The sequence below is a fragment of the Myotis myotis genome, unplaced genomic scaffold (genome assembly GCF_014108235.1).
Source record: "Myotis myotis isolate mMyoMyo1 unplaced genomic scaffold, mMyoMyo1.p scaffold_m19_p_15, whole genome shotgun sequence".
Taxonomy (NCBI): Eukaryota; Metazoa; Chordata; class Mammalia; order Chiroptera; family Vespertilionidae; genus Myotis; species Myotis myotis.
This window is the reverse complement of record NW_023416319.1, coordinates 41,016,472-41,043,836: the sequence shown is the minus strand read 5'-3', so window position 1 is coordinate 41,043,836 and position 27,365 is coordinate 41,016,472. Positions and strand designations below refer to the sequence as shown.

Genomic DNA, 27,365 nt, shown 5'->3' with positions numbered 1-27,365 from the left:
CGAGCCGCAGTTTGCCGACCCCTGATCTATCTGATTCACCAACCTTTTTGGGTCCTCCAGTGTGACTCAGGGTTAGGGGGATGGCCTTAAAGGTAGCCTGGCGAAGGTGTCGGGTCTAGTTTGCAATAGACATCACTATTCCCTACTGTCCTACCAGGCTCACCTGGTGCAAGGTACCCATCTGGCACTGCTAGGCATTTGAATGTATGACCCTTCTCAATTAGATAGTGTCTTAGATTTATTATAAGAGTCGGTTGTATTTAAATTCAAATGATAGTTGTTGATCATCATCATTACCGTTGGGGGATACTAGATGGGCATATGTTTTTAGTATGTGGTGTAAAGTGCAGGCAAAAGCACAGTATAGTTTTGCTTCTGCCCTAAGCTGCCTGATAACAACCCAACTGGCTTGTGCTGGGGCATTAAGTGCTTCTGAAACTCAGAAGGAGAGAACACTGAGGGCTGGGGCAATCAGGGAACACTTCCTGGAGGTGGAGAGATGGAAATTCTACTCATTCCTTAAAGATGAGTTCCACTGAGTTGTTTGTTCAAAGTCACATGGGTATGTAACTGGGATTAGATGCTGACATCATGTCTGCCTGTGTATTGTCTTATCCTCTCAATTAACATTTATTGGGTAACTATGTGTGCTGGGCTCTGGGCTGTACACACACACACACACACACACACACACACACACACACTCTAATAAAAGCTTTGGGGCGATAAGGCCAGCAGGGGAGGGCAGTTGGGGGCAATCAGGCCGTCAGGGGAGCAGTTAGGGGGTGATCAGGCTGGCAGGCAGAAGTGGTTAGGGGTAATCAGGCAGGCTGGCAGGTGAGTGGTTAGGAGCCAGTGGTCCCGTATTGTGAGAGGGATGTCAAACTGCCGGTTTAGGCCCAATCCCACAGGGATCACAGATTGGAGAGGGTGCAGACTGGGCTGAGGGACACACACCCCCCCTGCCTGAATTTCGTGCACTGGGTCACTAGTGTGTGTGTGTGTGTGTGTGTAGTTGTTGTTGTTCAATCTTTGTATTAACCCAGTGAGGTTATTACTAGATTTCTTCAGATGAAGAAACTGGGCTCAGAGTAGTTTAAGACACTTCCCCAAGACTTCTCAACTAATAAATAACAGTTAGGCATTAGGGCTGTCTTCAAAAAGCCTTTTCCCACTGCACCATGTGTTTCATCCCTTCAGTGTCTGCCTCCTTGGTGAGATGCATATACGTACTGAACTCACCACTAACTCTCCCCTAAGCACATGGGTGGGCTTGGCCAACCCCCAGCTTGGCCCTGGCTGCCCTGCCTGTCCAGCTGAGCACATAGGGACTTTTTATTGGTTTGTTAGGAGGTCTGAGGTCTACCCTCGCCCCCCTTTTCTCTGCCCTTTCCATTCTTCTGCCTTTGACCCTCAGATTGAGTATGTTAGAGCTCCTTGAGCTATGGGCAAAGCTGAAATTCGGCTCTGGGGACAAAGGAGGGCATTGCCCTTGGCCTCAGGTTCATCCTAGGTGGGGTGCTGCCGCTGGTGACGTGGGTGACTTGTAAAGAAGTGAGCACTGAATGTGAGCCGGGCTGAGCTGATTATTGCCACTTAGTCACTTGGACCTTGGCCAGGTCATTTGGTCCCTCTTTATGCCTCTGTTTCCTTCTCTGTAATTTTTAGTGTTCCTTATGTCTTTAACACCTTGTAATTTTTATTATAATTTTCATCTTCACCCTTCTTTAAGCCTCTTCTCTCTAGTGATCCAATTTCCTTTCTCTCGTTTCCCTACCCCACCCTTGGGGTCTTGCAGATAAATTCAACATCAGGCTGATAACCAGGTCTGCAGGCCACATGGGTATTCCATGCTGGTCCTTGGAGAGGGAATTCTTAGAGACCTGCCCACCTGCAGACTCTGAGTTCTGACTAAGCCGGGCTGTGTTTTATTTGCCTTCTTGTCCCCACGCCCCCCGGCATATAGGAGGAGTCTGGCACAAGTGGGCGGGGCAAACAGAGCTGGAGGAGTTGCTCTGGAGGGTCTTGGACAGGGCACCAGCTCATAGGCTGTGAGGTGGAGGGACAAGTGTCTCTTCCTTGCAGTTGGCTGTGCCCCGCCTCCTCCTTAAGGCCCCGCCTGTTAAAGTGAGTCACAGGCCAGTGCACACCTGAGTCCTCACTCCAGCCTGGCCACTGGTTCAGGCTCTGGCCCTGTGTCTGGGGTGGTCACACGTGTCGATCCTCCCAGGAAACTGGTAGGACCAGGCTGCCCCCACCCTCTGATGGGCAGGTCAGCTGTTTTAAAGGCCAAGCTGGATGTGGCCTGGGCTCTGGGCCCCTCAGGAGGAGGCGAGCGGCCTGGAGCTCTCCCTGCAGTCTTCCAGCAGCCCAGGTCCCTGGCCAGCGGGCAGGGGACTCATGCCCCTGTGTCTTCCCCAGGTGCAGGCCCCCTTGTGAGCAGCAGACCGGCCTGGTGGCTGGCAGCAGGACACCCGAGTCTGCATGCTGAGGAAGATGGGTGAGGCGGTGGCCAGAGTTGCGAGGAAGGTCAACGAGACGGTGGAGAGTGACTCTGACACCCTGGGTGAGTGAGGGCATGGCGTTCCAACCACAGGGCGCCCTGCAAGTGGTTTGTGAAATCAGTTTGGAAATGAAGTAGAAAGAGAAGAGGAAAGAGGCAACATCAGTGTGTGCCCCTCGTCACGGGGAGCAGTTTCTTGGAACGTTACCAGCAGTTGTGTTTAGTTTGTGCGTATACGGGGTCCCAGCGTACGACTTGCTATGGGTCAGAGTCAGAGAGATTTGAAAAACAGTGAGTGAGGGGCTCCACCCGCCAGGAGCCTGTCTGCCTGCTCTTGGACTGCAGATGACTGAGTGTATGTGCCCTGGGACCAGGTGGCCATATCTGGCACTGCCGTGTCACCCCATGTCGCAGGCCCGTGCTGGTGCATGAGTGTTGCCTGACTGGATTTTCACAGCCTCCCTGTGATGGATGATCCCGGCCAGGCATGCCTAGCTGTGGTCTCCGGGAGGGGAGGAGACGGGTGAGGAGGAGACGAAGAGTCAAAGGCAGAGGGGGCTTTCTTAGGTCACCCAGCCGAGGTCCCCAGTTCACTCCACTGTTTTACTTGAATTGTGTCATATATTTCTTGGTTTGAACTGATCACAGCATAAGTAAATATCCGCTGAATTGACTGTCTTGCCATGTGCAAGGATCGGCAAGGGAGATAGATATAGCACAATTGTGTGTGTGTGTGTGTGTGTGTGTCTCATTCACTGGAATGTAAGTGGCACCTTAGAGCCATGGGTGTGCTGTGGGAACCCTGAGGAGAGGCGCACCGTCCTGCCTTGTGGGTGGCCATGCAGGTGGACAGGTTGGGATTTAAGTTGGGTCTTTGACACAGAGAGGACTTTCTCAGGCAAGTAGGGGTGTGTGTCTGTGTATGTGTGTGTCTGTCTCATGAAGGAGCATTTCCATGCAGGCTACAGCCTGAGCAAAGAGCCAAAGGCTGGAAAGGCAGAGCATTTATTCAAGCAGCTATTGGTCAGAGTGTGTGTGGAATGTAAGCTTCTGGGGCAGGGGGTGGTGGCCCAGGAAGTGGAAGGATACTCAGCCTTCAAGATGAGGTTGGTCATCACCTCTTCCAGGAAGCCCTCAATCCTACCCTGTCCACCCCTTGCTCCCTCCTCCTCTGTAATACCCATGCAGTGTCCCTAGCAGGTAGTGATCCTGTGGTCTCCCCCGCTCCCCGCACCCCCCTCCCCCAAGAGCCAACACAGTGTCAGGCACTTTGTGAGCACGTGGAGGTGTTTGCTGAATTGAACTAAGGTAAGAGGAGCATTCCCTCTATCAGCAAACAAACTTGAAGACTGTCGCTGATTTTGGGGGGAGCCTTCAGCTGGTGAGTGGAGGAATTCTGGAACCCGGTGCTGGTCACTGATATGGTTGTACTCACCCCAGCACTCAAGGCTCTTCCTCACGAATGTGGTGGTTGAGAGCCAGGCTCTGGGTCACTCAGGCCTGGATTCGAATCCCCACTCTGCCATCTACCAGCCTGCTACCTTAGCAGTTACTTACCCTCTCTGAGCCTTGGTGTCTTCATCTGTAAAATGGGGGTGTAATTGTGTCTCCCTCATCAAGGTGATTAGGAGTAATTGTAATGCCTGTAAGGTGCGTGGCATGTAGGTAGCTCCATAAATGGCAGCTATTATTTTTCATCCCCAAGGGCTGAAGATAGAGGCCTAAGTCACCCCCCATTGCCTCTGAATGGGGAGCTCAGTGCAAATCGACAAATCTCTGCAGTGAATGACCTATCCCTATTTTAAAGTGTCATGAGGGGGAGGGACACACCTGCAGCTCAGTCTCATCCAGATGTGTGAAGGGGGCAAGGTGGAGGGGTAGTAGGGGGGGAGAGCGGAATTCTGACCTCCTGGGGAGGTGCTGTTTGAGAGAGGATTCCCTTAGGCAGCAGTGAGGAGGCAGGCGCCCTAGGCAGAGGCAGGGCTGCACCATCGCCGGGGAGAGGCCACTGCGGAGCTGTCTCTTTGGCATGAGGGATGGCACCGCGCAGGTGGAGAGCCTCGAAGGCCCCGTTGAGTCTAGATTTCAGATTGCAAACTCAGGCGCCTCTGCAGGCCAGGTGGGGAATTCTGTGAACTGAAGGTTGGGCATCTGCCTCGGGTGAAGTGTGCAGGGTGACCAGGGTAGGGAGGGCTGTGACCAGCTCTTCTGCACTGCCCAGGGCCATGCCCACTGAGGAACCCAAGCGAGGCCTCTGGCTGTCCTGCCAGACCACTGCCTGGGATCGGAACCCTGCCTGTCTGGCCCCAGAGCCAGCGCCCTGTCCCCACCATGCTGTTCTGCGGTTGGGGCAGATGGTTGGGGATTGCCAGGGTCATGAGCACAGTGAAGCTATAGGCAACTTGGGGAAGGGATTAAACCCTAAGTCATTGCGGTTGGCTGGAGGTTGTGCCGGAGCTCGAGACTTTCATGTGTGGTGGAGGTGATGGGGTCTTTAAAGTTAGGGCTGGATGATAGGGGCCTTTTTACCTCTTCAGTGCCAAGAGAAGAAGCAAAATATCAGACGAGGCCACTGTGGGCACCTGCAGTCCTGACCCTTGGCAAATGAAACTCATCAGGCCGTACAGTCTGAGGGCTCTGGGGCTTACATAGTCAGCACGTATTGAGTACTTGCTGTGTGCAGGGTGCTGGGGGCCGTGCAGGTATATTTGCAATAGAGTCCTGGGCCTGAGACTAGACTGCCTCGGTGACAGTCAGAGAGCAGCAGGGGACGCGTGGTTTCATGCCTAGCCATGTTGGACAGACCACAGGCGGTCCTAATTCGGGGTGGGAGATGCTGGGTGTTGAAGTCGTGCAGGATATAGTTCTCATGTAAAATAGTAAACAGTCTGAAACAGCCTAAACAACCAGCACCACAACGCTGCTTAAATAAATTTAGTTACAGCTGTACAATGCCATTTATGTTGCCATTAACCGTGGCGCATAACATTTCGTCGTATGCTTGAATGAAGACTGGCAAATTCTCACGGATAACGTGAATTGGAAAAGGAAAAAGAAGAAAAAAGCAAGGATCTCAAACTCTACATAGTAAGATGCCAACTATGTTAAAGGTGGATATGTACATAGGGAAAAAAGCGGAAGGGTATAAAACAAGCTGCACATGTATGTTAGACAAAGCTCTGCATTTTGTGACTGTTCTGTGATGAGCATATTACCCTTAAAAGTAGAGAAGAATAGGTTTTAAGGAAAGGACCACCTGCCTCTACAGAATGTGGACGGAAGTAAAACACTTCCTAGCAGAGGAGTGACAGGACTAGCGCCTTCTCTAAGCCCCCGACCCAGGGGTGGAATGGGCTCCCCTCCGCACAGGCCTGGTGGGAGGGAGCAGCCACAGGTGTCTCATTGTAGAGGCTGGGCTGGGAAGAGCTCAGTTACAGGCCGGCTCTCACCTTACTCACCATGGTTCGCGGTGCTAGTGGGTGTGCCTTCCTAGCCAGGCCTGCTCCTCCCGTAACCTGAGCTTTGGATCCCAGCCCTTGTCGCTGCTTCAGGCCTCTTGATCCCCTGAGAAGTGGGCTTCTTTCCACCTGGCCCCTGGTCTGCCCCTCAGCTCGAATTGAACTGCTTTCGTCCAGCCCCTCCCCTCTTCTCCACGCCTCATGCTGGGGACTCTGCACCTTTCCTGAGCCTGGCCCTCCTCTCTGTCCACCCTCTGTCTCCCAGAATTAGAGATACCTTTCTCTTTGTAAAGGTCTCGTGCCTGTCTGGGCTTCCCTGAGTCCTTGTACCCCCGAGGGATCTGACTGACCTTACTCTTCCCTCCCTGGCCAGTAGATTGGCAGGCCAGGCCGCTCTGCACCTGACTCATGTCCAGGGGAGAGGCTGCCAGGTCTGCCGTGTGCTTTGGGGATGACTTAAAAAATGATCATTACTGCCCTAGCCAGTTTGGCTCAGTGGATAGAGCGTCAGCCTGCGGACTCAAGGGTCCCAGGTTCGATTCTGGTCAAGGGCACATGCCTGGGTTGCGGGCACATCCCCAGTGAGGGGTGTGCAGGAGGCAGCCGATCAATGATTCTCTCTCATCATTGATGTTTCTATCTCTCTCTACCTCTTACTTCCTCTCTGAAATCAATTTAAAAAATGATCATTACTGCAGAGCGCAATTTGGAAAAGCCTGGGAGAGTGCAGGCGGGGCGGGCGCAGCTGGTGGGGATAGAGGCAGCTGCAGAGATGGGAGGAAGGAAGGACTGCTGTGGGCTGGGAAGAAAGGAGCCAGCACTTCTCTGGGGCCTGCTGCGTGTCAGGTGTTGTGATGAGCTCAGATGTTTGATAAGTCAGTCCATCTTTTCTACAGTCTTTTGCAGGCCCTGGCCGGGTAGCTCAGTTGGTTAGCGTGTTGTGTTGTCCCAGTACACCAAGGTTGCAGGGGTGGGGGGTGATCCCCCCTCAGGGTACATACAGGAAGCAACCAATGAATGCATAAATAAGTGGAACAACAAATCAATCTCTCTCTTCCTTTATCTCTAATATCAATAAATTAGCCGAAACCGGTTTGGCTCAGTGGATAGAGCGTCGGCCTGCGGACTGAAGGGTCCCAGGTTCGATTCTGGTCAAGGGCATGTACCTGGGTTGCGGGCATATCCCCAGTGGGAGATGTGCAGGAGGCAGCTGATCGATGTTTCTCTCTCATCGATGTTTCTAACTCTCTATCTCTCTCCCTTCCTCTCTGTAAAAAATCAATAAAATATATTTTTTTAAAAAATAAATTAATTAAAAATAAATTATAATCTTTTGTACTTTCTGACTCTGGGGATTCATATCTGTGTTTATTTCTAGAAAATTCTGAGCCATTAGCTCTTGGTATGTTGCTCTCCCATTCTCTCTCTCTCTCTCTCTCTCTCTCTCTCTATGCTTTTGGTATGAATCTCCCCAGATCATTGGAGGAACTTTATCAGTTTGGACTCACTCAGTCTTCACAACAACCCTGTGTCTCAGGTAATAACACCCCCATTTTACAGATAGAGAAGCTAAAAGCATGAAACGTTTTTTTGTTTGTTTGTTTGTTTTTTAAATATTTTTCTTGATTTCAGAGAGGAAGGAATAGGGAGAGAATGAAACATCAATGATAAAAGAGAATCACCGATTGGCTGCCTCCTGCACGCCCCCCACTGGGGATTAAGCCCACAACTGGGCATGTGCCCTTAACTGGAATCGAACCTAGGACCCTCCAATCCGCAGGCTGACGCTCTATCCACCGAGCCAAACCAGCCAGGGCAAGCATGAAACGTTTTTTTCTCTTCTGTTTCTAAGTGTTTTTGTTTTGTAGCATGAGAGTATTTGACGTCTCTTTTATGCGTGGTGCTTTTGGTGTAGTATGTAATCATCTAACCCGAGGTCACAGAGATTTCCTTCTAGCAGAGTCATCTGGCTGTCTGCTAATCGTACAGATCCACGGACCCCACCTTTAAACGTGGAGTCTCAGAGGGTGAGCCTGGTGGTCTCCATGTTGACACAAACCTATATGATTCTTCCCTGCCTTGAATTTTGAGAAGCACTGGCTTACTACTGTTTATAATTTGGAACTTCCTTCTCTTGGTGGGGGCACTGGTCAAGGAGGGGTATTGTCTGGGCAGGTATCTGTGTGTGTGTGTGTGTGTGTGTGTGTGTGTGTGTGTGTGCGCGCGCGCATACCTGAAAAAGAAATGAATATGAACGTGGATGTGATCTGTCCCCAGCGAACTGAGCAGCAGGCTGGAGCTCTGAGAAAAATCAAGTGGGAGACCAAGGCTAGTGAGAGAAGGGGCATGTTGCCTCCTTTCCTGCCCCCGCCCACTCGCTTTAGCCAAGTACTTGTCTCCTTTTGTACGTGCCAGCAGAGGGCGCCCTGTCACCAGCCAACCGAGTGACAGGCATTGAGCCGGCCTTGACCAGGCTGCAGCTGGGTGAGTGCCTGGTGCTGACAAGGACTCCAGTCGCTGCCCAGCCCACGTCCTGTACTTACATTCCTGGCTGGCCCCACGGGGACCTGAGTTCGCAGCCCCTTTCTTAAACAAGGAGGCACTTAGTATATATTCATCAGAGTGAAATGATACCTTTCCTTGGGTCAGACACTGCTTTTCAACACACACACATTGGGCACCTGCTGTGTGTGTCCACTGGAGGACCGCAGGGCCCAGGAGTGCCCCGTCTGGAAGGGGAGGCACATGCACAGGACACACACACACACACACACACACACACATTCATATTCCCCCCACACTCCACCCCCACACCCCGCCTGAGGGAGGAGGGCAGCCAGGAGCCTGGTGCTGGTAGGGGCAAGGGACATACGTTTTGCTGCAGTGCCTCCTGGCCTGGGGAGTTCTCAGGGTCAGCCAGGCACAGTCCAGCTCTGCAGGCACAGAGGATGAAATAGGCTCTCCCAGAGCAGCCCTTAGCCAGGCCAGGGCTGCCCGTCTGTTCACTTCTCAACTGGGGAAGCGGGCTGGGAGTTTGCCAGCAGGGGAGCGGAACGGCGTGCCCACTGCGGAGCCCTGCTGCTCTCCCAACTCCGCTTCCTGCACAAGGCGATGTGAGGGGGTGACTAGAAGCCTCTGTCTAAAACTCCATCTCTAGATGTGGTCTCTCTGGATCGGGGGTGTCCTCATCTCTAGCAATTTTAGAGTAACCCAGTCTACCCCCAGCTGGGAGGAAGCCTGGCCTCCCACTGTTTACCCTTTGGGCCTCATCTTTGTGCACTACTTACCTGAGGCTTGGGGTCCAGACAGACGCCCACTGAGCCCCATGCTAACCTGGGCACAGAGGCAATGCCAGACCACAGCATGGTGTGAGAGGTTTGCAGAAACCCCCACCCAGCTCTCTCCTCATCTGCCCAAACGGGGATTAGTCCCACCACCTGGACACGGCCCTGGGGCCACTTCCCTGGGGCCAGTTCAGAAGCAGCTGGTCTCCACAAACGCCCTGGGTAGGGCTGGCACCAGTCACTCACCTCTGAATTGAGAAGGGCACCCCAGGCCCTGCATTTCTGTACCACGGGCTGCCAGAGCTGTGCCAACCTGGCTCCAGTGAGGCCCCTGGCTCTGAAAGATTCTTTTCCACCCTGGTTATCAGCCTCAATATACCCTTACCGCCCACCCTGACCAGGTCTCACCACCACCCCTATCTTTGCCCTGGCACATCCTGCAGATGCAAGGCCTCCTGATCCCCCCTCAGTACTGCCAACCACCTCTGCCACCACCATAGCCGCTGACCATAGCCGCTCTCTCTAAAACCTAAGGGCTTGAAAGCGTCTGTGTCTAGAGGCACCTGGGAGAACGGGCTGCCCACTCGGTACCCTGGTTTGACAGATGAGAAGGCTGAGCCACAGAAAGGCGAGGTGACTGCCAGGGTCGCCCAGTAAATCCTCCACCACACTCCCAGGTCAGGGCTCCTCCCACCACCCCACAGTCCTTCCTGATAGTGGGTCCATGGGCGCCCTGGGCGTCTGCCACTTGCCAGCTTTCCTTGCCCCCAGTACCCCAAGCGGCCAGCCCACAGGCGGCGTTTCCAGGAACACGCACACAGTGGGCGTAGCCTTAGAGAAGCATGTGCACACAGGTACGGGGATGCACTGGGCGTGTCCGTGGAGCGCTGCTGTGACAGCCCTGGACGTCCCCAGGCAGTGCTGTGGATTGACACATTGTGGGTGGATAGCTGGTGTCTTGAGGCTTTTTCAGGACTGTTTATAACTGTGGTGGGAGAAGACCTCAAAGCTCCAGGTCTCTCTGATAGGGGTCCTGGAATCCCCTTTCTAGACTTTTGGAAGCTCCAACAGCCATGAGCCCCACCTGCCCCCATTTCAGCCCCACTGTGGACCTCAGCCCTCGGACGGAGCCGGGGAGGATAAGAGTGGGGGTCGGTGATGGGCAACCTCAAGCACAGCCAAGCTGCTCCTTGGGTTCCTGCTCACTGCAGCGCTGCCTACAAGCGCCGGAACTCAGAATGCTGGATGAGTGGACAGATTCCCTCAGTCTGTGCGGACACTCACTCAGCCTTCTCTCTTTCGTCCTCCCTGCTTGTCATTCTTCTGTCTGAAAACCGCCCAGCTGTGAGAACTGCTCCAACCCTGAGGGGTCTCCAGGGAAGCCAGCGGGTGGTGGAGTTCCCTGTAGAGTAGGGAGATGAGCCCTAGATGACACAGTGACTCGTGGTGGTGCCACAGCCCTGGGACAGGCCCCTTGGGAGCGAGCTGACTGCCTGGGTTGCAAAGGACGTGCGGAACATAGGATGCACTAAGTAAGGATGGGTTCCGCTTCTGATGTCTTCAGTGGTATACACAATGCGCGCTGGTTTAGCTCAGTGCTAAGGGGGTTTCATGGAAGAGGCGGCCTTTCAGCTGAGCCTTAAGGAATAGAGCAGGTTTAGGGGTGCAGGTGTGGGACAGGAGTGAGGGGAAGGCATTTTAGGTGAGGGTGTCTGAGCAAAGGCTTGATGATACAGAAGTGCTTGTGACAGCCCTAGAAGGCTGACACGGAAGAGTAGAGGCAGCCGACGCGGGAGGGAGGCGGAGGCTGGCTTCAGACCTCAAAGGGCCCTGAGTGTTACCTTAAGTCGTTTTTACAGTGAAGCCCTATCTCGCACAGGGGTTAGGACCTAGAGAGAGCCTAAGACAGGAAAATCATCCAGAGTCCAAATGACCCATGAATAATACTGAGCTCCCGCTTCTTTAATGCCCACCTGTGCTAAGCTAGCCCAGTTGCTTTACCTAGGTCTCATCCAGACCTCATCCCAACCCTGTAATCTAATCACCACTCAGGCTAGGAGGTGGCTGCTGCATTATCCTCACTTTCAGAGGAAGAAACTGAGGCACAGAAAGGCTGAGCGACTTCCCCAAGGGAGGGATTCGAACCCAGGCTCTCAGTGTAGCTGACAGCATGGGGCGCCGCAGAGCCTGTAGAGAAGTGTGTACCCTCAAGCACTCGCGTCTCCCTCAGCATTGAGGCAGCATTGCAGGAAGTTAGATGGGGGCTGAGCGGCCCCTGCTGAACTTGATCTGGGCTGCAGGGGAGCCCCGGGCAGTTTCTGAGCAGGGAATGGCATGGGTCAGGTGGGCTTAGGGGGATCGCCGCTGGACACAGGATGGATGCGAGACCAGAAGGGAAACCAGGAAAGAGGTACCTTCCATGTGCCAGGCCTATGCTGGTGTGGCTTTGTTCTGAGAGGGGCCAGTGGGAGGAGACGTGCCAGGAAGGCGGGGCTGTGAGGGGGGTGGGCAGCTGATTTCTTGGGGGCATACTGTTTGAAACCTGCTCATGATGTAACAGAAATAAGGAAATCTGGGCCTTTTGGGGTGCATATGGGGATTCTGATGAGTCCCTGAGGGACACGCCTGAAGAAGCACAGAATAAGGGGGCTGAAAATACAGGCATAGCCAAACTCTTAAGTGGAGATTTCTGCAGAAGTGCTGCTGCCCCAGAGAAGCCCTGCTTGACTCAGCCCTCCCCCCCCCCCCAAATCTGGGGTCCCTGACTCACAGCCCCGATGCATCCTTCACCCCTTCCTCCAGCACAAACTCAGCTGCCTGACTGCCCTACGTGCCCAGGGAAACCCTCAGGAAAGGTGGTCAGGGAGGGCTTCTCGGGGAAACGGCATTTAACTGAGACAAGAATAAAGAGAAGGAGCAGGGCATGGAACCATCGGGGCAAAACTACCAGCAAGTACAGGGCCTACTGGGACACCTGCCAGAGCTCAATAATTCGTCCTCTCCTTCTGTCACCTTCTCATCCTCTGTGAGAAGCACACAGGGCAAAATGACTTTTCGTGAGTGAATAGACCTGAAGCCCCTACATGGGCATGGGCCAGCCAGCACTCAGTGGGTGGAGTTACCGTCGTGGCTGTCACCCTTATCACCCACCAGGGCTCAGTAACCACAGTTGGTGGGAGGCCTAGTGCTCTGTGCCAGTGGCTCTCAAACAAGCTGGTTCAGCATTGGAGGCCTTGTTCACACACAGTTGCCTGGGCCCCACACAGAGCTTCTGATTCTGTAGGTGGGGCTGGGGCCCGAGAGTGTGCATTTCTAGTAAATTCTGGAGTGACGCTGATGCTGTGGGTCTAGGGACCCCACTTTGAGAACCACTGAGCTGGACTCGCCCTTGCCGCTGAGAGTGGTCCTTGAGGCTGCGCGGGAGCGATGCAGGATCTCAGACCCCACCCCAGACCTGCGGCATCACAGTCCTCACCCTAGAAGGATCCCAAGGTGATAGTTACTGGGAGGTTTGGAAAATATGGGCCAAATGACCTCCAGTCTCCTTCTAACCCCGAGATTTCATGAAGAAAGACATCTGTGAAAAAAGACATTCTGGGCAGGATGAGGTCCCTTGGCCACAGATTCCTCCCACAGCCCTGGGAGCCTTGCTTGGCCAGGCCATGGAGCCCAAAGTGCCTGCCAGCCCGAGTCTTTCTTTCTATGACTTGGTTGACAGGAGCTCCATGACGCTCTCCGCGTCCCCCTTCTGGGCCCTGTCACCAGGCCCACCTCTCGGCAGGGACTGAGCAGGGGCTAGAGTTCTGCATTTCCAAGAAACAGCTCGAGCTTGGCCCGGCCCTCCTGACTTCCACAGAATGCTCTGTTTATTTGCGGATTTTTCTTTACTTGCCCTGGTCCTGCCCACCAGTTACTTTTCATCAGGCATTCATTAGAATTAACACGATAACCTTTCATGAAGGGCCCATGTGTTGAACCAAAAGCTTCTTTATTAGTACAGTGTGCCCTTTTAATGAGAGGTTTGGGGAGATGCAGTATGGCCATCTTGCAATAATAATTATAATTATGAGGATAATTATGCCTTGTGTTTATTACAGAACTTTCCCCAAGCATCTCTGTTATCTACTGTAGCTCAGGTATCAGCATCTGGGAGCACTGGGGGAAGGTGTGCTTGAGTCCAGCTGCTGTCCAGATGTTGGTGTTGCCCCAGACCGCTCAAGGTACCCCAAGTTGCATGAAATTCTTCCAGCCCCAGAGTCATCTTGTCTGAGGACTCTCTGAGCAAGGTGGAGGCTCCAGGAAATTGTTGGAGAAGGCAGGGCTCCAAGGTCAAGTCCAGGAGGGATGACAGTCCTCTGGGCCTTGGCTCATGCCCTGCTTACACCTGGGTTGCCTTCCCTCTCTCCTCTCTGGCCCTAGTAACCTCTTACTCATCAGCGTCCAGCCTGAATCCAGGGTGACCAAGTGTCCTGAGTTTTCTGGGACTGAGGAGGTGTCCCCCGGGATGCAGGACTGTCAGTGCTAAAATTGGGAACATCCTGGGTAAACTGGGACAAATTGGTCACCTTCCTGGAATCTTTGCATTCGGGTCCTTAGTACTCCACCATCTCACCAAAATGACCTTGGACAATTGACCTATCAACAGGAGCCTCATTTTTCCTCCTGTGAAGGTAACTCATGGTTCTTATGGGAATTTAATGAGTTTATGTATGAAAAGTGTCTAGTACTGTGCCTGGCACATAGTGAATACTCAGTGACGTTGGCTATAGTTGTTTTATGGGTTGAGTGAGACCTTTGAGATGACCTGGCCTCCATCTGGTTCAGGAATCCGCTCTGTGGTGACCCTGCCTGATGACACCCCACAGTGCAGCACTCACGTCCTCACACAGGAGCCTTTTCTTTGTGACTGGTGACCCACTCCCTGTCCCGTCAGCTCTGAGGACCCATAGAGGATGGGGCCCTCTTCTTGAAGACATCTCACGGCTCCCTGAGGGTGACTCACCTGCCTCCAGCCTGGGTCTTCTCTTCCCGGGGCACATCCTGACTGTATCCCCTGGAAGCAGTGCTATCTGCCCCTGTAGGCCCCAGGGCTCAGCATTGAACTTGGTTCCTTCCGCTCAGGGGGCTTTTCTGCACTGCAAACAGGTATTGTGGGTGTAGATGGTACCCATCCTCTGAATTAGACCTGGAGAGAAATTTCCTGAGAGCAAAAGGTGACTGGCTCATAAAGACGCTGAGGGGCCTCTTTCCCCGAAATCACAGGCCCTGAACTGGAAAAGCTCGTAGGAGTCTGAAGCCAAGGCTCCGGTACCCCCCTGAAGGGCTCAGCAGGAACTCCCCTTTCTCTGGCCCAGCCTAGAGACAGGCACTGGGGATGTTCTTCACTCAAGGGGCCGGGTAGCAGGATGGTTAGGGCCCCTGGCTTCCTGACCAGCCTAATCTGCATTCACTCCCTTCTTTTTAGCTGTAGGCCTTGACCCAGTCACTTATTGCGCTTTCTTCATGTGTTCAGAGGGGAGAATGTTCACAGCCTAGCACATGTGAAATAGTAACTCTTACTATTTATGGTTATTATTGTTCCAACCCCCCAGGGAATGGACTTGAAGCAGTTTTCTTCTTGTGCACAGATGGGAAGATGACTGGGCAAGGCTGGGATTTGTTCCAGCGGGTCTGGAGATTTGGCTGTCCATGTTCTTGTCCCAGGGATCATGGAGAACCATTCCCAAGAGCCTCTCAGCAGGGATTGGAGTCCACGTGCTGTGTTAGTGGCTGGTGCTATGGCCTGTAAGGCGCAGGGTATGTTTGCAGGAATCTCTGGGGGCCTTTGCCATCAAGGGAAGCCAGACTGTTCTTAGTAGGAACTTTGTGGTGCGCCCCTCCCCCCACATGTACACCGGCCTCTGGTAGGCAGTTCTGAGGTTAAAGGATGGAGGAAACAGATGGGGTCCCCAATAACAAAAGAGAATCATAGAGAAGTCACCGGACACAATGTGGAACAGTGCCTGGCACACAGTAGGGTCTTGGTTCCTCTTTCACAATCTGCTGCTTGCCTCATTATTATTATTTTTAAAGCATCCAAGTATTATTGTTGTTTGTTTGGTTTTTGTATCCAGGTGTCTAACTGTATTTTATACAGTTAGGTTTGTTGATCTGTCCCTTTGTGATTCTTTTATAGCTCCTGGATATAAAAAGTATTCCTTGCATAAGAGGTTGTATAAATGTTAAATTCTGTTTTGTTTTGTATTTTTTGCTTTGATTTAAAAAATATTTAGAGTGTAATTTGATGTAGAGTTTATTTTGATTTTTAGGTTATTGAGAGTCTCTCTTTTTTTGTTTTCCCAAAATTGTTAATTGGTTGGCTATTCTAACATCAGTTATTAATCCTTTCCTGATTTTTTTGTGAGGCCTCCTTTAGCATTTATTAAATTATGACATATTACTTATGGAACAAATGGGCTATATATTTTATTTCTATGATCTATTTTCCCTGTGGCCCTCTTTTGAAATAATTATAGCCTTGCAATATTGGTTACCACCCATCTTTTTTTCTTATAGAGTCATGCTTGCTCATTCCTCCAGTGGAAATTTAAAACCATTTCATAAGTTAAAAAAACAAAAAACCTTTTGGGATTTGAGTAGGAATTACATTATAAGCAATCTATAAATCCATTTCTTTAAAAATCAACATGATTTTACTATTTTGACTTGTTATCAATGAACATGTTATAGCTTCACATACAAATCAATTTTTAAAAACATTTTTGTGTGGACTCTTTGACTTTTCTTAATATTATTCAGATCCATTTTTTCATTATTGCTATCACTGTATATTTTATATTACTGTTGCTGTTCAGAATAGGACCCTCAAAAACTACATTTTTATTGCTGGCATATAGAATGCCATTGAGTTTTGCATGTTTATTTGGATCAGCCACTTTGCTGAAGTCTGTTTCGTTTGTGTTGTCAGATGACTTCGGGTGTTTGAGGTCACACAGTCATTGCAAATACACATCATGATAATCTTGTCTGTTTCCAATGTTTATGTTTTCTGTTTCTTTGGACAGAACTCCTAAGTCCATGTTAGGGGATGCAGGTGGTGGGAGGCATCCTCTGTGGCTCTTTGTTTTAAAGGGACAGCTTCTGATGTGTCCCTTGGTGTTGCTCTTAGCTTGTAGATCTGTCGCTTCCACCCAATGGACTGATATGATTGACAGCCACCACAGCCGTCCCTTGGAGCCATTTGTGCTCTGGCACCAGGCACTAGGGACTCGTGGTTTGGAAGGGTTTGTTCTTTCCAGAATCCCCAGCCTACCCCAAACTTTGAGCCCGCAGAGCTGGTCCAGTCCCAGCCCTGATCTCTACTGAAATCCTGGCTTCCTGGGATTGGGTCCCCGCTGCAGACTTCGCATCCTCTTCCGCCATCCTCACCTCCTGATATAGGAGCTGGTGGTTATGGCAGCAGGGCTGCGCTCACTCAGCACAGCCTGGACCAGAGGAGGCAGTAAGACACCTCTTCACAGGATGCCCTACAGGACCCCTGTGGCCCTCAGTCATCTGGACTTTTGTCTTTACCCTATGTGCCCCCTTTCTTTCCTCACCAACTCAGGGAGGTCCCCAATACCCTGCCCTGCTCCAGGCCTGCTAGACCTCTGCTGGCACCGCGCTCTGTGGTCTTTCCAATCCAGGGGGAAAGCAGAAAGAAAAGGGGGGCAGTACAATACAGGATGACGAGGTTTTACTCGCACAATATGAGGCTAAGAGGCTGGAGCATCTAACTGCAGTGAGAGGAGGCTTCGTGAAGGAGGTGACACTTGAGCTGGCCTTGGAGCAAGAGTAGAAATTCTAAGAGGCAGATGAGGGAGAAGGGCTTCTCTTCTGACTGTTTCTATAGGCTTTGCATTATTGTTGCTGTTCACAGTAGGATCTTTATAAACTTTCTTTTCTTGCTGGTATATAGGAATATTATTGATTTCTGTATATTTAATTTGGAGCAATCTTCAAAGGCTTAGAGGCCTGGGGGAAGCCTGACCTCTTTAGGAAAAAGACAAGAGTTTGCTGAGAGGGAGATGGGGCAGTACTTTCTGAGTTGGTGAGTGAGTGCTCCTGGGGCTCGGGGTTCAGGGGTTAGGAGGGGTCACCAGTAATGGGGGCACTTAGGGAAGAAGAAACAACATCTGTAGCATTACCTCTGCATTCCTGCCCGGCACTTTGTTAGTACATTTAGTACTTTGTATTACATTTACTTTTCCTGGCAGCTTTGCTAGGTGGATAATGATATACCCATTGTACAGATGAAGAAACTGAGGCCCAGGGAACTTACATGACTTAGATGAACCTCATCTCTTAGCCTTCATACTTTCAGTGTCTCCCTGCTGCCATGTATAGAAAACAGTTTTATTGACATATAATTCATATACCCTACAATTCAGCCATTTAAAGTATACAATTTAGCGGTTTTAGTATATTCATGGATTTGTGCCGCTATCACCACAATCAAATTTTAGAACATTTGCTTACCCTCACCAAGAAACCTTCACCACTTCATCTCCATCTCACAATCCTTCGATGCCCCCCAGCCTTATGGAACCACTCATCTACTTTCTGCCTCTATATACTTGGCTATTCTAGACATTTCATATAAATGGTCTCATACACTGTATGGTCCGTTGTGACTGGCTTATTTCACTTAGCATAATGCTTTCAAGGTCCTTCGATATTGTAGCATGTATTGGTACTTCCTTTCTTTTTATTGCTAAACTTATTCCTTTTTATGGAGATACCACATTTTGCTTATCCCTTCAGCAGTTGATGGACATCTGGGTTGTTTCCATGTTTTGGCTGTTATGAATAATGCTGCTATGAGCATCCATGTGTAATGTGTTTTTGTGTGGACACCTGGTTCCATTTCTCCCGCGTGTACACTACGAGTGGAATTGCTGGCCATATGGTAATTCTTGAGGAACGGCCAGCGAGCCTGCACACAGCTTCCTTGCTGCCTCTTGTACAAGGCTTTCTTTCTGTCAGAGTGACAGGACTGGGAAGGTCAACGTCTATGTGAATTGCCTGTTTTCAAAGAAGCAGACTGTTACCAAGTACTCATAAGACTGCAGCTTCACTGTTGAGTCTTTGACGGTTCCTTAGGGACTTGTCGACTTGGCAGGGCCTCAAGGGCATTGCCATGAATGCTGGTCGCCACTGCGCTGGCAGAACCCTGCCTTCCACATTCTGGCTAGTAGGCTGTGGTGATGGAGAGGGACAAGTGTGATTACGGGTGATGAAGGCTCCCCGAAGAGAGAGAGTAGGGTTTCAAGCCTGGCACAGGGGGGACAGGCGGGAGAGCAAGGAGGCTGGGAGGGTGGACCAGGTCTGGTCCACATGGTTTGGGGCAAGTCCTCGGGCAGCTCTGGCTGCTGACTCTGGTCTGTCTATGTTTTTTGGCTGCAGATCTGGCCGAGTGCAAGCTGGTTTCTTTCCCCATCGGCATCTACAAGGTCCTGCGCAATGTCACCGACCAGATCCACCTCATCACGCTGGCCAACAACGAGCTCAAGTCCCTCACCAGCAAGTTCATGACCACGTTCTGTCAGCTTCAAGGTAGGCCCTGGTCAGCTCAGCTTAGCTCAGGGGGGCATGGCCCGCCCTCGTCCTCAAGCTCTGACACTCTTGGGAGGGCAACTAGGGCCAGCCCCGTCAGCTGCACCTGGGAAGTCTCTGCCAGGGGGAGGCTTTGAGGATGGACCTGTGTCCTTCCTGAAGCGTAGAAACCTCTGTCGTGTCTGCCTCGCTGGCTGTGAATCAGATTGGCTAATGGTCTAGGTGTGGGTCCTGGAGTGACTCTTATTCTGAACAGGCCAGCGGGGTCTTTGGGGTCTTGAGGCCCAGAAGTATCTCTTGGTGACTTGAACAAGCCCCCGTCTGGTCCCCCAATCCGGCATTGTGCTGCTCTCTCAGTTCAGGAGCGACAGATTCCAGAATGTTGGTGTTTCCTCTGCTGGGCACACACAGAGCAGGTGGACAGGGGGGCGTGGCAGCGAGGTGGCAGGAGGCCAGCGGGTGGGTATTATCGATTCTTTTGAAATGGCTCCTCTGGATAGACAGCAGGGTGCAGGTGTCACCGCAGTGCTTGTCCCCCTCTCCACAGAGGAGCCCCTCCATCCTTCTGCAAGAGTCCAGGGCCACTCAGCCGGCCTGGGATGGAGCTGCGACCTGGGCACGTGGCATGTGCTTTCAAAGTGGTGGAGCGGGAGAGTTGGGGAGAGCACAAGAGCCTGACCTTCCTGCCTTCTAGAATTCTCTATCTGCTAGAAGCATGGAAAGGGTCTAAAAGCCTGTGTAGAGAAACACGTATGTAAAATGGAAACGGTGGAACAGAGCAACTCGAGCGAGCCTGTCTCCTACAGCTGATCTTAGGCTTCTTAGGGAAACCACAGGAGGGAGCCACAGGCAGGCCTGGAAAGACCCCCGGCGAGGTGCAGACACAAGGGCAAGAATGTGGGCTTGGTCTGTGCAGTCGTTTCTGAGTGAAGCTCACAGGGCTCATATTTTTACATAAGATACAAGTGATCAAACACTAGATTTATCCTGAGGGCCACTGGTTGGGAGAATCTCCCATAAATATTAGAGCTGTTTCCGTCCCCTCATTTCAGGGATGGAGAAGGAAGGTCAGGGAGAGCAGGGACGTGCCCGCCCGGGGTCTCAGAGCAGTGCACCCTGGTTGCCCACCTGGCCTCTCCAGGACACCTGCATGAGCTCACGGGTCCTCCAGAGCTGTATCCAGCCCGCTGGAATGGGGTGTTTGCTTTCCAGAGGGGGAGGGAATGATGGACTGTGGATGGTGGGAGTGGGTGGAGCCCCTGGAAGGGCAGCCAGGCAGGGGGGCTTCCTTTGGGTGAGAGGAGTTCATTTGTACGTTTTCTTTCATTAACTCTGCCCTGCGCTCTTGCTGCGTCCAGGCCTGTGGGAGGCTCAGAACAAACGAGCTCAATGGGAGGCTCCCACTGAAGGAGCCCAGGGTCGCGGAACAGACGCGCCAACAACACCGAGTGCTGTGACGCTCGTGTGGACAAAACACGGGGCTGCTGGGCCGAGGAACAAAACCTTCCCCAGAGTGGCAAGGGCAGCGGGATGGGTGTGGAAGCAAGGCTCAGAGGATCTGACATTCGGCAGCGCCTTGCGGGATGAGTGAGCAGGCCCTCTCGGGGACCACCATGGGTGTCAGAGAAATAAATGTGCTAGAGCCCCGTGCATCGTGCCTGGGCCCTGGAAATGCAGTCATTACAATACCCTTCGGGTAGGAAGTCTGTTGAAGGTACAGTTTGAACTCCCTCCTGTGCTGGCTGCGGCTCCTGATGCCCCACACGCCTTGGATTACAAAGGGATGGCCGTGTGCCCAGCAGGAAGGGGCTGGAGCTGAGGACCAGCCTGGCTCCCACGGAGATAGCGCTGAGTCCCAGCCTTTGTCATAGCTACTCTTTCAAATAAGAAAACCCTCACATCTGATGTGCGAAGAAGAGGCTTGAATAAGATTTGCTGGGCTCCTCACAGCCTGCCAGTGTCCTGACAAAGGAGGGGGGCTGCTTTGGTGTTGGGGAGAGAGCCATCTGTGACCTCCCTGTCTGCCAAGTTGTCTCCTGTGGGCAGCTTGGGAACCGTCTTCTGCTGGGCTCATGGCCCCTCAGAGCAAAGTCTTATTATTTATTTATTTGCTTATTTGCGTTTATTAGTCTGCTTGTTTATTTATCCGTGTATCTGGTTGTTTGTTTATTTGTTTATTTATTTATCCTCGCCCATTGATTTTTTTTTTTAGAGAGTGGAAGGGAGCGAGGGAGGGAGGGAGAGAGAGAGAGAGAGAGAGAGAGAGAGAGAGAGAGAAAGAGAGAAACAGAAACATCAACATGAAAGAGGCACATTGATTGGTCTGCATGTACCCTGACTGGGGTTTGGAGATCGAATCTGCTACCCAGGTATGTGCCCTTGACCAAGAATCAAACTGGTGACTCTTTGGTGCACAGGCCAATGCTCTATCCACTGAGCAACACCAGCCAGGGCAGAGCAAGGTCATCTTTAAATGATTCCATCTCCTTTATGTCCTTGACCCATCTTATAACAAGAAAAAGCAAGAAAGACCTGGGAAGGACAGTGGCAGAAATGGAATCAGTCCAAAGGGCAAGTGCGTCCCAGTGTCCAGCTGTGGCTCTTTTGTTCCCTCTTTTTCTGTGTCCCCATCTCCCCACTGCCTCTCCATGCAAATCATTCAGGTCTTCTTTTTTAAAATGTAATTGTTTTTAGGTTCATTTTTACAGAGAGTGAAGGAGGGAGGGGGGAGAGAGAGAGACATCGATGTGAGAGAGAAACATCCACTGGTTGCCCCCTGCACACGGCCCGACCGGGAATCACACCCACAACCTGGGAATGTGCTCTGACCGGGAGTCGATGCTGCCACCTTCTGGTGTCCAGGATGCTGCTGCAACCAACTGCGCCGAGCCGGCCGGGGCTCACTCAGCTCTTCTTACTGCGCGTGTGTGAGACGCCTGCAGAGTGGACGAAGACCACCCAAATGGGCACTGCAGGGGCTGCTCGTTCAGAGCTGCTCTAGCAAGGGAGTCATCCTCTGCGCTTGCCGTGGGCAGAGACTCAAAGGCAGGCAGAGGGGAGGGAAAGCTATACAGTGGAGGAAGGGAAGGCTTCGGGTGTGCCCTGATTGGAGGCCTTTGGCCTGGGGAACCTGGAGGCAGGCCTGCTGGCCCTGGGGCATCCTGTGTGATTGGTTAGGGTGTGTATTTGGCTTTCTCTGCTTGGTGCTCAGTTGGAAGTGGGGACAAAAGTTAAGGAAATTGGCCCTGGCTGGTTTGGCTCAGTGCATAGAGTGTCGGCCTGGGGACTGAAAGGCCCAGGTTCAATTCCGGTCAAGGGCACATGCCCGGGTTGTGCAGGAGGCAGCCAGTCAATGATTCTCTCTCATCATTGATGTTTCTATCTCTCTCTCCCTCTCCCTTCCTCTCTGAAATCAATAAAAATATATTTAAAAAAAAAAGTTAAGGAAACTGTCAGCAATCAAGTCCTGGCCATTGGGTCCATTTGTTACAGAGGGCAATGTTTGGTTTCCAGGACTGTTGATAGCGATAGCAGTCTGACTTACGACAGACAGCTTCCTGAGCTGTCACTGTTGAGATGGGTTGGCTTCCTGGGCAGGTTGTGGGTCAGAGTTCTGATCTCACAGTTGGTCTGGCCATTGCCTGTGTGTGTATTCAGCCTCTCACAGCCTGTCTTTCAGTGAACCTCAGCAGTTCCCCGTGAGCGCCTGCTCTACGCCCGGCCGTGGGCATGAGCAGGTGAGGAGTAGCAGGAGAGCCCAAGCTCACTGGGTGCATGCTGAGGGTTTTACATCTGCTATCTCATCCAGCCCCCATAGCGCCCGATATTTGAGAAGGCTAAGAAAACTGAGACCTAGGTTCGCTTGCTCGGACCCAGCCCTGGATCCCGCCCCAGACTGGGACGCAGCTTCACCATGGAGGAGGCAGACCGAATCCTCATCCATTCCCTGCGCCAGGCCGGCGCGGCAGTTCCTCCCGAAGTGCAGACCCTGCGAGCCTTCACCACTGAGCTAGTTGTCGAAGCCGTTGTCTGCTGCCTGCGTGTGATCAATCCTGCTGTGGGCTGCGGCCTCAGCCCCCTGCTGCCTCTCACCATGTCTGCCCGTTTCCACCTGGCCATGAGCCTGGCTCAGGCCTGCATGGACCTGGGCTATCCTTTAGAGCTTGGCTATCAGAACTTCCTCTACCCCAGTGAGCCTGACCTCCGGGACCTGCTTCTCTTCTTGGCTGAGCGTCTATCTGCCGATGCCTCTGAGGACGCAGACCAGCCTGCAGGTGACTCAGCGATCCTTCTCTGGGCCATCGGGAGCCACATTCGGGACCAGCTGGCCCTGCCCTGGGTTCCACCCCTTCTTCGCACTCCTAAGCTGCAGCACCTCCAGGGCTCGGCCCCCCAGAATCCTTTCCATGCCAGGACGCTGGTCGTGCCTGAATTGAGTTCCACAGGAGAGCCCCGGGAGTTCCAGGCAAGTTCCCTGCTACTACCAGCCCCCACGCAGGTGCCTCAGCCTGCTGGGAGGGTGGCCTCGCTCCTCGAATGCCATGCCATCCAGCTCTGCCAGCACACAGCCCGGGACCACCCTGGGGACAAGGCCTGGGTCCACCGGGCATCCTGCCTCCCCGCACAGGATAGGCGGGCTCAGCTGCAGCGGCTGCAGAAGCACCTGACTGAGCATCTGCGTCAGACCTGGGGCCAGCTGGGGGCCCCCCAGCAAACCCAGGACTTGGGAGAGCTGCTGCAGGCCTGGGGTGCTGGGACCACGGCTGGTGCTCCAAAGGGCTCCCGCTTCACACATTCAGAGAAGTTCACCTTCCATGTGGAGCCCGAGGCCCAGGTAGCCCAGGTGTCAGCTGTGCCAGCCACCTCCCGGTGGCCTGAACCAGACACGTGGACAGCTCAAGAGCAGGAGCTGGAGGCTCTCCGGGAGCTGCTAAATGGAGTGAACCTTAACATTGAAGAGGTTGCAGCCAACATGAAGACGCTGGGAATCGGCCTTGTGCAGATGGAGACCCGGTGTCGGCAGACGGAGCTCAGCACAGCGGAGAGGGAGCAGGCCCTGCACCTGAAGCGCCGGGCGGTGCAGCTGCTGCCAGACGGGGCTGCCAACCTTGCCAAGCTACAGCTCGTGGTAGAGAGTAGTGCCCAGCGGGTCGTCCACTTGGCAGGCCAGTGGGAAAAGCACCGGGCCGCGCTCCTTGCTGAGTACCGCCACCTCCGAAAGCTCCAGGCTTGCAGAGAGCTGGAATCTTCTCGGCGGCTGGCAGAGATCCAGGAGCTACACCGGAGAGTTCGGGCTGCTGCTGAGGAGGCCCGCAGGAAGGAGGGGATCTATAAGCGGCTGGTGTCCGAGCTGGAGATCCTGCCCAGAGACGTGTCCCGGCCGGCTTATACCCAGCACATCCTGGAGATTGTGGGTAACATCCAGAAGCAGAAGGAAGAGATCACTAAGATCTTGTCTTACACAAAGCAGCTTCAGAAGGAAATTGACTCCCTGTCTGGGAAGCTGGACCGGACATTTGCGGTGACTGATAAGCTGGTGTTCAAGGATGCCAAGAAGGATGGTGCTGTGCGGAAGGCCTACAGGTACCTGGCTGCCTTGCATGAGAACTGCAGCCAGCTCCTCCAGACCATCGAGGACCTGGGCACCCTCCTGCGGGAGGTCCGAGACCTGGAGGAGCAGATCGAGACTGAGATGGGCAAGAAGACCCTCAGCAACTTGGAGAAGATCCAAGAGGACTTCCGGGCCCTTCGCCAGGAGAACACTGGCCTCCAGGGGCAGGTCCATGAGACCTGAGGGGCCCCCGCAGAGGTCTCCCCCACCCCCGGCCTCAGCAGGGATTTGGAGTGTTGGAGGCGATGGCCAAACACTGGCCCTCACTGTTCCCTGTGCTTGCTGTCCAGTCCCTCCTGCTGGGGTGGCTCCTGTCCACCTGACCCCAATCCTTATCTGGGGTGAGCGGCCAGAGACTGGGAGCTTGGCTGAAGTTTACTGGGGACAGTACTGGGGGTTGGGGCCTTGGATCCCCCCAAAATGAGGGACTCTGTCAAAAAGAAAGAAAACTGAGACCTCAACCTGATCCTCGTGGAGCTCCTGGTCTCAGAGGTGCCGGGTGTGTAAGCAGACAGCACCTTATTGGGTGAGGGGTGGCGCAGCCGACGGTTGCTCAGTCCCATGTTCTTCCCCCACTTCCTGCTTTGCTCCCGCCCACTGCGTTACTTTTCTGTAGCTGCTGGCACTTAGCAGATGGAAGGGGAGAGAAGGGGTACAGTCCCGGGAAAGCGCGGCGGACAGTGAAGCTTTGCCGCAGGCCGTTGGGCTCTGACGCCTTGATTTTTGTCTGGGACCAGGCAGATCTGCTCTGATGGGTTCCCTCAGCACGGCCCGCCACTGAGATAGCAGGTCTGGGAGAGTCCATCTCACTGAGTTATCCACGGGGCAGCTCCCAGTTGCCGACGACCAAGAGTCCCTACCTGATGCCGAGGCGGTGATCGGCTGTGACCTTCTGCATCGGTTTTTGCTGTCGGCCCACAAGGGCATCTGGGGTTACCTGGCTGACCTCAGTGTGACCCCTGCATGTGTGCTTGCAGACAGTGGTTCAGCCCTCCCCAGCAGAGAGCTAAAGGAACCCAAGTGCCATGGCCTTCAGCTTACTTTGTATAGAATCCAGAGATAGGACTACCAAGGCCAGCGGGCGAGAGCATTTTAAGACAGTATGGTGTACACCATGAAGTCATCGAGCACTGACCTGACCCTGAGCCCGGGGCCCACCAGGTGAAGAGCAACCTTGTCTGTGGTCAGGCTGAACCAGGCCCCACAAGATGAGAGGCTGGGTCGTTTGGTGTGTAAAGCACAGACACCGAGTTTGAGTCCAGCTCTGGAGTGTGACGTCTCCCACATCCCCTGTAGGTCCGTGCTCCGTGCTGATCTTGGCTCACTGACCCTCGGCTGCAGTTAGGTGCAGCCTTTGGGGAGCCCCAGCAGGAGAGCAGAGGGAGAGTGGAGAGAAAGGTCAGTGAATTTATTCTCCTGGCCACCTCCCTGTGAGGTCCACCTCGGGCTAGCTGTGCCCCTTGTCCGGAGGTCACTTTTCTCAAGGCAGCTTCAACATGACTGTCTCTCTGGGTGGTGACAGCTCCCTGCTCGTAACCCCGGGTGGCTCATGATCCCTTGAAATTCCACTGCGGCTTCTCACAGCGTTGGAAATACTTTTTGTTGCAAATAAACTCTCCTTGAGTTAATTTGAGTATGCCAGCTCTTTCCAGTGGGGGCCCTGACTGATGCTCTCTGCAACTCATTAGCTCGGTAATCACAGGCAGGTTAACTGCTCTGTGCCTCAGTTTCCCCCTCGGTACAATGGAATAATACTGGTAATAGTCTTTACCCAGAGAGCCCCTGTGAAGATTGAATACATTAACCCATGCCCAGCCCTGAGAGTGGCTGCATCTGCAGCACTGTCTGGCGCAGTACCTGGCACAGAATCGTGGGCGTTACCCACTGAGCAGGTGAATGAATGACTTCCGACCATGTGGTCAGCAGAATAATGACCCTCCCAAAGATAGCCACATCCTAGTCCTTGGAATCTGTGACTGTTTCCTTTCGTGGTAAGAGAGACTCTGCAGATGTGATTTAGTTAAGGCCCTTGAGACCAGGTGATACCCTGGGTTGAGTGAGTGCATCCAGTGTCATCACAGGGTCCTTATAAGGAGGCAGGAGGGCCAGAGTCAGAGAAGCTGATGTCACAGCCGCAACAGAGACTAGATGATGTGGTTCCAAACCTCCAGAGGCTGGAGAAGTCAAGGAACAGATTCTTCGCTAGACCCTGCAAAAGGCACACAGCTCTGCTGACACTGTCTCCTTTTATAGATGAGGAAACTGAGGCAGAGAGCGCGTAAGTAACTTGCCCGAGGTCACACAGCGAAAAAGAAGGGGTTAGAACTGCGGGCCCAGATCCATGGAGCTCCTTTATAACTACTAATAGGATTAAAGGGTATGCACTCTTTTGCAACTTGCCTTTTTTAGTTTGTTAGTCCTCGACTGAGGATATTTTCCCATTGATTTTTAGAGGGAGTGGGAGGGGCGGGGAGAGACAGAGAGAGAAAAACATCCATGTGAGAGAGACACATAGATTGGTTGCCTTCCGCACATGCCCCAACCAGGACCGGGGATCGAGCCTGCAACCGAGGTACGTGCTCCTGAGCAGAATCAAACCCAGGACCCTTCAGTCCGAGGGCTGATGCTCTAGCCCCTGAGCCAGACCAGCTCTGTCACAACTTGCCTTTTTTACTTAGCAGTACGTTTTAGAAATTGGTCCATGTTGGGACAGTGACAACTGCCTTATTCTTTTCATGGGGGCAGAATGGTCAGCACCATTTTAGTTTGCTGCAGACACAGAACAGTTTTCTCACCCCTTCCCTCTGTCCACCGGAGGAGAGGGTGTGGCTTTTGGAAACTCCACTCCTGTCTCCTTGCCCCTGTGCCCAGCTGTCCTTGTGCGGAGCATGAGCCGTTTGAAGGACACTTTTTGC

At 52.9% G+C, this 27,365-nt stretch overlaps 2 protein-coding genes across 8 annotated transcripts in view; both read left to right on the top strand.

The window, feature by feature from the left end:
- Positions 1-27,365, top strand: part of LRRC20 (leucine rich repeat containing 20) — a 54,982-nt gene that overhangs the window by 14,372 nt on the left and 13,245 nt on the right. For 4 of the 7 annotated variants that reach the window (XM_036336972.1, XM_036336975.1, XM_036336971.1 and 1 more), the window contains exons 2-3: positions 2,422-2,566; positions 18,690-18,839. In XM_036336972.1, coding sequence (XP_036192865.1) covers positions 2,485-2,566; positions 18,690-18,839 — 232 coding nt within the window. In that variant the 5' untranslated portion in view covers positions 2,422-2,484. Of the gene's footprint in view, positions 1-2,214; positions 2,238-2,421; positions 2,567-18,689; positions 18,840-20,197; positions 20,485-27,365 lie in introns of those variants that run through there. The other 3 variants (XM_036336978.1, XM_036336976.1, XM_036336977.1) reach the window with 3 other exon arrangements.
- On the top strand, positions 18,703-26,659 carry LOC118670101 (coiled-coil domain-containing protein 22-like). Its single transcript, XM_036336970.1, has 2 exons — positions 18,703-18,839; positions 22,648-26,659. Exon 2 carries the CDS (start codon positions 22,753-22,755, stop codon positions 24,631-24,633), a length of 1,881 nt encoding a protein of 626 aa, XP_036192863.1. The 5' UTR covers positions 18,703-18,839; positions 22,648-22,752; the 3' UTR covers positions 24,634-26,659.

Excerpts from the sequence above, each read along its gene's own strand:
- LOC118670101 (XM_036336970.1), top strand. The coding sequence starts at position 22,753 with ATGGAGGAGGCAGACCGAATCCTCATCCATTCCCTGCGCCAGGCCGGC.